The 12,935-nt window shown below is 35.8% G+C and overlaps 1 protein-coding gene across 6 annotated transcripts in view; it reads right to left on the minus strand.

Moving 5' to 3' along the window:
- The window catches only part of PPP1R13B (protein phosphatase 1 regulatory subunit 13B), a 73,307-nt gene that overhangs the window by 35,486 nt on the left and 24,886 nt on the right, over positions 1-12,935 (minus strand). For all 6 annotated transcript variants that reach the window (XM_052783299.1, XM_052783300.1, XM_052783296.1 and 3 more), the window contains exons 2-4: positions 10,415-10,562; positions 3,348-3,467; positions 1,769-1,836 (exon numbers count right to left, since the gene is read on the minus strand). In XM_052783299.1, coding sequence (XP_052639259.1) covers positions 1,769-1,836; positions 3,348-3,467; positions 10,415-10,562 — 336 coding nt within the window. The remainder of the gene's footprint in view (positions 1-1,768; positions 1,837-3,347; positions 3,468-10,414; positions 10,563-12,935) is intronic.

Consider the following 12,935-nt stretch of genomic DNA (forward strand, 5'->3'; position numbering starts at 1 on the left):
TGTACCATTTTTGGCATAAAACCCACCACAATTTACATTAATACAACCCTTTCAGGTTTTAGTCTTTCTTGTGTTTTAATAATTTCCTAAACCTGGTAAAAGTCCATTTTAAAGTGATCCGTTCCCTAATAAATTTTAATTTTGTCACCCAACTTTTGCATATTTTTAAAAATATATACTGAATGGCACAAAGGTAGCAGTGTTATTCAAGTTACCAGGTCTGAGCTTTACCCATAAAAATGAATAGCAAATTGAACTAAATACAAAGCCATGCTACCATAAACATTAGTGCTGCCAAGAAGTGAGATTGTAAGGCATACTGCACATGCCAGTCCTAATTTCCAAAGATATTATGTCTCAAATGAAGTATATGTGTTAGGACTTACATGGAGGAATAGATTAGAGGAGGTCATGAAAGGGTTATGTTCCCCTAGCACGTTATAGCACTATGATCTCACTACATTGTCAATATGACAATAGAAGCAGGATAAACGGATCCATGCAGCAGAGGACATCAGCTACTGTTCTCTACAGAAAAGGAACGTAGAAAGCAATACATGATTAACTGTTTTGAATAGGGAAAAAAATTCCTTCCACTAGGCCCACATGCCATACACAAAACAAGCTGCTAAGAGCTGCAAACTGACTGAACAACTTTTTTGCTGCGTATTTGTGTGTGTGTGAATTTTAGATGCCAATTATCAGGCAACATACAACCACAGAATTGTTTAATCTGCACAATTATTTTCAACATTTTAGTTCTTTTTTTCTTTAAGACATCTCAGCTTGAAAAACCTGATCTGTTTGCTTTTAAACTTCTTTAAGCATTATTTTGCCCTGAGAAAGAGCCCTATGCCTATTTGGAAATCCACAGTGCTTCACAGAGACAATACAACTATGAATTGGTGACCTCAAATCTTTTTACTGAAATTTTAAAATGTTTAAAAATAGTCAACTATAGCTACAGTGCCTCAGTAAAGGCAGCAGAATGGCCCTGAGCAAATGAGAGCAGAATATGCTGTGTAGAGTCTTCATAACTATTGAGGATGAAAAGACAGAGTAGAAAGTGAAGTGAGTTTCAGCTCAGGAGTAGAAGGTTTTTAAGCTACAGTAATTTTGAAAGAGATGTACTACGTTTTACTTGTAAAAGAATGTTCAAGCCAGGATTCACCGAATGCTACCAAAGAAGTTACCTATGCTATGTATTGTATATTTTAAATTAGAAATCCAGTAATATTTTAGTAAAAAAATGAAAAGCGTAGATATGAACCATAAAGAACAGTATAAAGAGGCGGTTCTGAGGAGTATGCAACCTCTTCTACCAGCATCTGAAAACATCCCAATCCATAGATACGTTTTCATGTTTTAACATATGAGGCTATGTCATGAATCAATACCAGTGAGATAAATCAAACAAGAAAAGATGTCTGGACAGGCAATACTATGAAAGAATAATGTAGCTGGTTTTTTCTTCACACAGGATGAGCAAGACAGAGGAAGACAGATTAGAAAATGCAGTAATTAATAAGACTCTGGGGGCTTCTCATGTCACTTAAGTGAATTTCTAGCCAGAAAATTTAGAGTAGTTAATGAAAAAGCCATATTCTCCCATTCACTTTATAACAAAACCAACCAACCAACCAAACCAGAACAAGATCTATACATTTTCCACCAGTTCCCACCATAATAAATCTTGAAAAATAAGAATTTTAAAAACATCAAATATTTGAGTGGAATTGATCCAAAACCTTTAGGATTTATTACATACCCCATTCTCTGTACGTTTCTCCACAGGTATATTTATGCCATTTCTTTGATTTTGGGCTTGACGTCCACCTAAAAGTAAAGTATCACTCTTAGTGCAAAATTCAGTTTTCAACACAAATGTTTTCACACTTGAATCTGTTCTTTCCAAGAATTTTTATATAAAGCTTTTACCTGTGAATTTTAATTCTGCTAGTTCCAACTCTTTCTTATTAGGTTATTCTTTGTAAGCAGTGGAGTCAGCAGAAATAAAGCATTTACTTCAGAGAATTCCTCTGTTAAAAGTACAGACATGCAGCTCTACTTTCTGATTTGTGTTTAGGCAATGATGTCATGAAAGGGAATGTACCGAGCATGACTACCAAAGTTTCATATTTCTGTGTCCACAAGAAGCAGTAGCTTCAGTTGAATACATTATAAATGAATATAGTAGAGGAAGGTTTTCTAATGCCTTATAAGCAACTTTAATCTACAAATTGATCGATAGGTCAATGATTAATTAAAAAGCCTTGCATGCATGGTTCAGAAGCAAGATTTTCCTTGTACATGAAACACTATGGCTTCAGTCGTATCTTAAATTTCTTAACATACTTTAAATTTGTATTGCCCAAAGGATGACTGAGTATTTTACAATGTACCTAATTAATACAAAAATCCCTCACACATTATTGGGCCTGCTACTTCTGACATTCAAAGCAACCAGGAACCACTTAGAAATATGAAAAGAAACCCCAGCTCAAAGCAATAAGGACTCAGCCAAGACTTCAAATTTGGTTGTTAGAAGTAGTCAGATTAGTTGAATGAGTAAGGATAATCTGAGCATGCAAATATACATCTCACTTCAAGATACCTTTCCTATCCTTCAGACAGTCTGACAGACATTAAGTATATAATGCACAGCCTCAAAAGCCTTCTCATAAGTTAAGCACAGTCTATACTAGGTAGATCAGAAAACTGAAATCCTTCAATTTTTTTATTCCAGTCTTTTAAGAAAACCCCACTTAATAGAGCACTGGTTTATATAAACACTTTACCTATAGAACCAAGCAGACCAGAGATTTTTCAAGGTGTGAATTATCACCACTATTAAATATATCTACATGAAATTCTGAAAAAGTAAAGCCACTGAGACCTCTGCCAATGACGTCTATAAAATAGATTTTAGTTTCTAAAGGAGGCAAAGTAGTTTACTGAGTCTTTTCTCTGGGGCAACTGAAGGAGAACAGGAGGTCAAAAAGAGCAATCCCACCCTCTCAAAATGCAGGAACTTTCTCTCAACAAGAAAAAAAAAAAATGCATTAAGCCTCTAATACCCACCAACATTTTTGGATGAGTATTAACCAGAATAGAAACCAATCTTGCTACAAAAATATTACTCAACAGACTGGTAGAAATTATTCTAGAGAAAGGAATTTGAGAACATGAATAAATGTGCCACTGAGGAAGGTTCAAAATTGTTTTGGTATAAGGAAGTTGTATTATATGTATCTACTGAAGTTCACTGAAGGAACTGATAATCAAACTCACTTCAGAAATCTTTTAAATATGTTTAGGTGACAACACTAGGGGATAAGTGTACTTACTCTGTTCATTACTTTCGGCTGGTGATTCCTCATGACGAAGAAAAAATTTTACCTCTTCCCTGCGGGGACCCCATTTCTGTAGGTGGTCATACATCATGTGATCAAAGGGTATGGGACGTTCTAAAAGTACAAGACCAAAAAACTTAACACAACTATTTTAAATTAAGCAAAGTTTTATAGAACTCTCATTAAGAATCAGAATGTCCTTTTTGGTAGCAATTCAATCTATCCAATGTATTCTGTCTTCCACAAAGTCAAAGAAACAGGCACCAAAAGACAATAGTTGCACTGTATTAAAAGCTAGCCTGTTATTGTAACATAGCTCACTGCTCAATCGCAGTACATAACCCGTTTGCCAAACCATACAAAAGATACCAGTGTTTAGAAGCCCTAATTTAGGAATTCTTCATCACACCCTTTTCCACAATGCTGATCTTTGCACCTTTGCTCCCCATCACCACCAGATGGATATTTTGTTCTGTTGTTAAAATGATTCATTCAAATTTGAACCTCCACATTTCCACTCAGATTAAAAGCCTTATCATTACATTGACATTTCATCTCCTAAGAACTTGAGCAGGTGCTCCCACTCCAATACACGAAGCCATACATTAACTTCTAGTATATGTGGAATTACTGGCAAATCTTTGAACAAATAAAGGCTAAAGTTCTATGCAGCAGTCAGTCTCTTTGTTTTCCCCCAAAGAAATGTAAAACATTCTCATAGTGTAGTTATTTCTTCCAAATTGATCAAATATATTATTACTAAGAGGCTGCACACTATATATTTAGTATTTCAAATTTAAAATACATTTCAAAAGCAAAGTTTTCACTGTTTCCACAATTATACTTGCATTTATTTTTAAATGTTTTCACTAAGGTAAGAAATTGTCCCGTTTAAGATCTAATACTAAGCATAGTATTAGAAGATATCTTCTAATCATAGTAAAATTATACTAGAAGAGATTTAATTAGCACCATGTCAAACCAATATTACTGCAGAAAATCAGGCTTGGATGGAAACCAAAAGGTGGAGTTTGTGTTCTTCATTGTTAAAAGCAAAACGCTCTCTGCCCTCAAAACCCAAACCACAGTATCTCCTACCAGGCAGAGCACCGCTAACAATTTGTTATCCATTTCATACTTAGCCCCTTTGACATGAGAAGACAAAATGATTCAAAGATAACAGATATCTTAGGGAAAGCTTGGGAAAACCACATCACAAATACACCTTCTTATAGTGAAATTTTCCTAAATTTATATGCATTATGAACTATATAAATGAATACATATCTTGATACTCTTGAGATACTTAATTGTAGTATTTAAAGAACAATACATTTTCATCACTTGATTCACAATGCATTTAATACAATAAAGTGTCTTGTCAAAATCTGTCACGTCAAATAGTTACAGTGATTAACACCATTTAGCCACAGTTAAATCTAGCTGCTTTCAACGGGGAAGGGTCATTTAAACTACAAGCTAACTATATTCATCAGCTGACTGGTTACCTATCTTCCCAAACAAAAAAAAAACCCACAACAAAAAAATCACAACACCTGGATTTAAAATATAGATGCTTTGCTTTGCTTTTTCTTGTTCCTCACTCAAGTAGACTCCAGGAAATATTGTCAGTAGTGTTTACGCACACAAGAATAAGGTCAGTGGCTTATTACAACTCAGTTCTTGAAAAGAAATTTTAAAAACATGATTTTCAGGTTTTTCAACTCCTGAAGTGAGGTAAGATTCCAAGTGCTTTGAAGCATAACCACTAAAATTGCAGCATGAGTCTTCTAAAGATCACAGAGTGTAAAAATATTTAAATGGTTTAGTTCAGAGACTTTAGGACACAGAAGGTAAGAATCTTCAGGAATTTTTCCCAAATAAAAAAATTGCTAGGTAAACCTAGCAAGAACTGAAGTTTGATAACAAAGTACCAAGAAACTGGATGTCTGGACAGGGTTGGGCTAATTCTGGAATAGTGAGGAGTGGCTGCACTCCTGGTTAGGCTGGTCTCCCATTAAAAGTAAGGCCCTGATCCTAGGAGCTATTCAAAATAAAAAGTTTCATTTACATAATGTACCTTGAAGAATCAAGACTAATATTTTTCAGACATGACCATGGAGAGAAATGGGAAAGACATTTTCTACTACTTCTGCAATTCTTCCACAAAAACAATTCAGCATGTGTTGCCCTAAATTAGACAGACAGAAAACAGGTTAAATGGTAACAGCAACATCATCATCACTGAAACAGAGAAATGAAAAATGAAGAAGCACTAATCATTCTGTGCAACTTAACTACATGAAACAGATTCAGAAAAGAAAGAGGAAGAAGAAATTAACAACTTGACATTAACACTTGACACAAGACATGATGAGAATTGAATTCCCCATTCCTTCCTTCAGTTTAAATCCTTTCAATCTAGAAAAATTGCAGGAAGAAAGCATGATCTTATACTTGCTCTAAGTTAGGATAACACAGAGAGGTATTTTCTGGAAATACCTGTTCTTTAAGAATCAAAATCAAAACCAAAACAAACAGAAAACCTGCAGTTAAACTTTTCCCAGTTGTTATAGCTTCAGACATATTTGTCAGTAATTGTTTCCACAATATTATTTCCAACTTTAATTTTTTAAAGTTTAAGTAGAAGAGAATGAAGAAAATGTGAAATAGGAGTATGGGTGTAGAGTAATAATAAACAGGTTGGATCCCTATACTTTAACAACACATTAAAAAATTATCTAGAGAATGTTTATTTTCATTAATAACTAAGTGGAAAACTATGATATATGCATATATCCATAATTATTTGCACAAACTGCCTTAGATTTTAAGTTGGATGAAAATTCTGAAAGACTTTTGAGAACCAAGCTTGACTCCTTTCCTTTTAAGTAAAAGTTTTGAGGATGGGCTACTTTTAAATATTCTGAAATGATTGAAACACCCTGAAAGACCAAAACGCAGATACTGCATCAACGTTTTAGAAGAGAATTGCAAAAATGCTTCCGTTGGAACCATATATCCACTATTTAAAACAAAGTAAATTTTCAGACTTCAGAATCTGTTTTTACCCTTATTACAAGTACCCTGCTGTTTGTAATAAACACATTTATGCCTGCTATACATGAAACCAGAATACAAAGTAATGGATTGTCTCCATAGCGGGGGAGTTCACTGCAAGATCAGGAATGAGTCTTTCCCCCCTCAGGTTTGCAGAAGTACAGTTGTAGTAAACAACTATTTCTTTCACAGTCACTTGCCTCTATGTTACAACTAAATTCAGGAAGACTAATTAATACCAATTGCTGAAGGGCATTCCAGATGTAAATGAAGTGAATAATTGAGTACTGGGTGGACTTAAAGGTTGAAATCCATTCTCTCTTGAAACATACTACAAGTTCCTGGCGTCACACCTGTCTTTCAACCTCCTTGCCAACTGCTATTTGCAATAGCTGGGGAATGAGGAATAATATTCTGTGGTTTTTTTTCTCCTGTTATAGCATGAGAAATCCATGCAAAAAGAGGAAGCTTCAAACTGACAAAGCACAATGTACTGATATATCAGGCACGAATGCTATTGACTTTTTCAACTATTATTCATCTCAAGAAACTGAGAAGGAGGGGGAACAGAGAATGAAGCACAAAATAAAATGTGAATAAACCAAATGCTTATGCCATGCAGCTCTGAGAAGAATCAGTTTCTTAACTCAATACAAACAATACATAAACTATTTTACAACTCTTGGGAAGGTCCTCAACCATTTCTTTGCCACACAAAAGCAAACAGACAACAGCTAACAAATATGTTTTCCAACAGCTAAGCTATTGTAATCCTCCCCTGAACTCTAGAAATCTTACGTAATTTTTGAAGCCAAACTTCCATGGATTTTAATAACATTTTTCTAGAAGACAAATGGTCTATCTCTGTCACCCTCTAAAAATAAAATGAAGTATTTCTCATTTATTTGTACATGCCCATTCAGGAGAGGAAGATAATTAGAAGAGACAGTATTTTGTTAGATTGATAAAGTTTTAGGGCACACAAACTATTTTCTGTATCTGATAATAAAACTACAATCTACAAGCCCCATTGCTCTGAATTTGAGTAGACATGTATTGTTCAGTTGGGCTACCTAAAAGAGTCTGTGGCTACCTGTAGAACAGAGGTAAGCACATTCACAAGAGGACAGGTATGGCAGCTCTGTCTTATACAGAGCGCTGTGATTTGTCACCTGTGCAACACGGAGAGACTACTAAGAAAACAGACCGCTTACGGTGTGTGACAAAACCTAATCTGTTTATTCAACCCATGATTTTCTGTATTAACTTTTGTTTTGAATTTTACTTTCCAAAATGTCTTCTGAAAGAACATTTGTAGACCTCTCTTGACGATAAGGGCTGAGGGGTCAGAGACAGTGTAACAGAAAAGAAAAAAATGCTCTTCCACTGGCACAACACACAGCAGTTTCATTGCAAATTGCTTCACACTTCCCACTCAGAACCATATTTTAAGTTGTTTGTTGTTGTAACTGTTGCATTTAACTGTTTAGACTCTTGTTTTCTACAACACATCCCTGCTCCAGGCAAAATTATTTTTAAAAACTTCAGGGGAAAGACTTCAATTTGGCTCTCAGGAACAGCTGAAGGAAAAAATACCGTGTTTATGCCCTGTTAAAAAAAAAGTTCACGTTGTTTCACCGAGAAATGTGTGTAATCCAGACGTTGGGGCAAGAAGTTGAGGCCACCAACACACAGATGGTGTAACAGTATCGTACATTTAAGAACAACAAACAAAATGCTTGTGCTGAAATTCCCATCGGAGAGACTTAAAACCAGTGTGCAGGACATCTTTTCTGCTGACAGTACAGGCTTGTTGGAGAAATCCAGAAACATATGCGAGTGTTTCATTTTTTCTTTCCTTCTCTCTAGTCTTTTCTGTTTCACACTTGCAATGGAATAGATAAATACAGTTATCACCCTGGGTATTTAACAAGTGAAGCTAGATTTGTGAAAGCACTTTCATGTGAGTTTTAAAAGAAACTTGGAGCCACAAGCACATTTTGAAAAGTTTGACAGACCCATTCAACAGGTAGAAGCTTTGGGCAGGACTCTGCTCCTAAACTTAGGTGTCTGTATATAGAAGTCTACTTCAGAAAACTGAATGAACTCCAATGCTCAAAATCTAATAGATAACAGCTAGCTGAAATCAGTGATCTCCATGTTCTACTCACAGTATTATCTAATTTCCATTGACTATAATGGGACCAAAGATGCATAATTCACAGGGTAGATACCCAAAATTTAGTCTTAGTCTCTCCATCACAACTTCCTGGGTAAGTTTTATTTCCCACTTTATAGAAACTTCAAGCTTTAGATATCTAACACTTTGAGAAATAATGTCTTACATCCACAGATAAAATATTTTTTCAATCTTACAAGTTATTACAGAAAACATGTGCTTGCACTTGCCAGGGTTGCAAGGTGTAAGTGTCCCAGAAAGATGTTGTGGAACACTTCCATTTTCCAGTCGCCCTTTGAAGCTAGTTGACAACATTGTCTGCATTTTTTAAGGAGTGCACCCTCAAAGTATTGTGAAAGCAGAAGAACAAATAATACCATATATGTTACACTTTTACAGGCAAGTGATTGGAAAATATTAGGAATATTTGAGTGCTGTTAAACACAGTCTGCAGACCTATTTTAGAAATTTATGCAATGCACTTGGCATTATAGACTCTCTGTAATCTAAACTTCCAATCTGAAAAATTTTTAACCCTCCTGTAAGTTTTATCCTTAAAGACAGTTTTCTAACCAAGCATGAACTGAATTTGTATTCCTAGAACTGCAGACATGCTTAACTCTGCTCGCTCTTGCCTAAACTCTGAGTTCCCGTCCCATTAGGAAATGACTCCTTGAGGCACCTTTTCCTTTTACAAAGTCTTAGAACAGTTTAGAAAAGAGAAGGAATAGTTTCCCCGTGAGGAAAATATTCTAGATTGCTAATACTTAAAAGCTCCAAAGGCATCTGAATAATGCCTGTTTTGTCTGCTTGACAAAAAGCCCATGACCAAAATAAAATCCCTCTATGCAAAATTTAAGAATTCAGTATCAAGTTATGACCTCATGAGTCTTTACACAAAACAGATGACAAACAGCTCAAACAGGGGTGACCTTAGTAACTGAGGGCTAAGAACCTGCCTGTTATCCTCACCCATCCACCGATTCTACTCACATCCATACATTGATATACTATAACTTGAAGGCTTGTACTACATGCAATTGCAAGAATCCATCTAGAAACGGAATCCGTAATAGGGCTGTTATGACACACACCTGAAAAGAACTGCCCACCCCATTGTTCTGTGAAATAATGATTGCAACACAAATAGGATATGGGAACTACTACCTGCCCCAAGGGAGGCTGTCAAATCTTTGAGAGGAAACGTTCATGAAGAAGCAGGAGATACTATGTCCAATTCTGGCACAATTCTGTCTGCAGAACATCTGCTATTCATGATACAGAAAGAAAGAATCTATATCCATTCTTAAATTTCATGTTGTGTTCACATGCCTAATAGTTGGGAAATAGGATTGGAAAGAATGCAGGTGGTGATCTGCACCCATTGACTATAAGAGAAGACCACTGAGATTCCTTATTGTCATTTAAATACCCTCTAGCCTAGACACACTGCATGCCTATTTGAAATAAATGACTTCTAGAAGTGAAAATACCACACACACCCCATTATTTTTTTTCCTTTTAAGATGGGGATACTGAATACGTTGTTTATGTAATTTGAAAAACTGAAATACAGAACACTGGCATATCTTATACATGCATTTTATCAAATACTCCATGCTGAGGAATAAAACAGGGAAGGAAAAAAAAAAAAGTCAAGAATTGGATTAATCTCTACAGATATTGAACCACCATGCTTTGCATCAAAGTTTGCTAGAAAAAAGAAAGTACAATTGAAATAATTAATATTGAAAAGTCAGTCTTACCTTTTTTCTAATTGGTACATATATTTAAATCCATTTCCACTGAACATTTTACTTACCGTTTCCACGCCATACTTCAGCCAGATGGCAGCTTCCTTCTCCAGGCTCTTTGCAGAACTCTACTACATCGCGACAGGTTGTTTCTGGTGTAATTGGAACTTCTGTCAGAATCTGTTCATTGTTGCTCAGAAACACAGTTAGTATCATCTGAAAGAAAAAAAAGTAACAGAATATGAAAAAAAATGACAAGAATAAGATTATGGGTAAGATAATTCCCCTGTAAATGGAAATGTATGCTTATGGTTGGTTACCACAATCCATCAAAGTAGTTTTCAGTTTCTTGTAATTTTGCCAAAGCTTTAGTCCTTTGTGTTGAATTTTTTTGACAGTGCATTGAAATGACAATTTTTTTAAAAGCTTCAGTTGAAATGGTTTAATTCTGTCTGAAAATAAGGCTGGGAGGGAAGGAACAAAGTTTTCGCGATGGTAGATGCTTGAAATCATACCATTTAAATGTTGCAAATAAATACATACTTTGGCAAAGTAACCTGAAGCTTCACAGGTGGGCAACCCGTTGCATGATGGACATCATTTTTGCAATTTGTCTGAAGATACTGTTGTATTTGGTTGAATCGTAAGCTTTTGGTTAAATGGTAAGCCTCAGAGTTTAAAAAAAAAAAAAGGGAGGAAAAAAGTCACATTTTTCAAGGGATTGCATTTGCTTAGTATAATTGCTAGAGCTACAACCCTCTGAAAAGTCAGTTCTTTCTGTACTACTTTAGCCCCATCCCCCGAGCTTGCCGTGTTGATCAGACTGCAACCTTCCCACAGTGGTACTAAGCCTGCTCTCTTCACTCAAGAGTTACAACATCAAAAGACTACTTTTCCTCTAGTAACTGCTCCCAGCTATTCCAGTTGGAAAGTAGCCATGAAACAGAAAATAGCTTTTCTCCCCACCCCTTAACATTCAAGATGACTTGACATCAAGGAAAACAGAAAGAAGTGGGATGAAGTCTATAAAGGAAAAAGGCTAGCACTAAGAGCTACTACTAATCTGTGTCAATGCAAACTTCTGTTCAAATTCCTTGCTCCACCTTAAATAACCATGTGCACAAATACATCTAGCCAGAGATACCCCCACCCCTCTTCATGTTAGCAGGTGTAACTTGCTGCAAAGCTAAACATTCAAAAACTGTGCACATTAACTTAACCCATCTCACCCCCTTGGTGCATATGTATTATGATATGTATGAACATTAATAATATGTTCACTTGCTATATTCCCCCTATTAAGGGCCTCTGCCTTATGCAGTATTCTCAATGGATTTGTTCTGTAGGCCCTCATGTAATTTACTGCAAAAGCTGGGAGCATATAGTTAACAGCTGAGGGGCTTGTAAGAAGGAAAAGATAAAAAACATTCTACCAAGGAACAAAGTCCTAATGCAGTGGTGCTAACGTGATTCATTTTTTTCCTGAGTGAGACTGGTTGAGGACCAATAAAGGCTGTACTTAAAGACAAGTATTCCTATGTTACACTAAATGCTCTGAAAGATACCTGACCCTAAGCTCCTGCTTAAAATTAAATAGATACTTTCAACCATTCTCTCTGCACCTTAATTTCCCATCTGTAGTCACAATACTGTTCTGTAAACTCATGGGGATGGAACAGAAATAACGTGATGTTTAAAAGACAAATATACCATAAAAATAGATGTCCCTAAAAAATGTGACAAAATCAGTAATTTTGTCTGCAAAGAAAGTTCTTTCAGATCTTTCCAGAAAATAAAATGTGGCATCACATATTGAACCACAAAGATTAAACCTAATTATTTAAAAGCTCTTTGTTAAATGAGCACTCTCCACTTCAACAGAGCTGTGCTTCAATTTGCATAGGTAATTCTTAAAAACATGCATAATACTTTTATCTGTGGTACGTATACATATACCAAACTGGAGAATTGCATTAATAACGGCTAGATACTGAGTGAGAGCAGTCTATCTACTTTAGAAGTAGGCACAAGACAAATTCCAAGAAAGCCCAGGCTTCAAGCTCTCAGTCACCTCGTCAGTCCTCCAGGCTATTTTAGTCCATGTTTCTACTCTCCCTCAGCCTGCCAAGTTTGTACGCTGTATCCTGAAGTTTTCAAGTAACTACACTTCAACACAAGAAGCAGTTATCCAGGGCTGTAAATATACTAGAATTCACCTCTGAGTTTCTCCAACAGCAGCATTAAAGGCAGCTATAGTAAAAGCTATAGTACAAGCTAGGAGGAAGCCATAGGATGCAGTTACAGATAATAATAAAGTGCCTGTAATCACCTACTGTGAACAGCTCACAATGTTATTTTTCCCCATACTAGATTCAGACGTAGTCTTAATATTCAGTGGCGGTGGAATCTTTTACAGAGTAAGATATCTGATGCAGAGTTTAGTAGTAGAATTTGACCTCATATTTAAGAAGAAAAAGAGTCATATATGAACATAAAACAACAGGCTTAGAAGAAACCTTAAGAGGTCATCTAATGCAGTCTCTTGGCCTCAGGCAGGATGAACTATACCTACATTATTCTGCAGAGATG

This window comes from Harpia harpyja, chromosome 3, assembly GCF_026419915.1.
Source record: "Harpia harpyja isolate bHarHar1 chromosome 3, bHarHar1 primary haplotype, whole genome shotgun sequence".
NCBI classification, from domain to species: Eukaryota; Metazoa; Chordata; class Aves; order Accipitriformes; family Accipitridae; genus Harpia; species Harpia harpyja.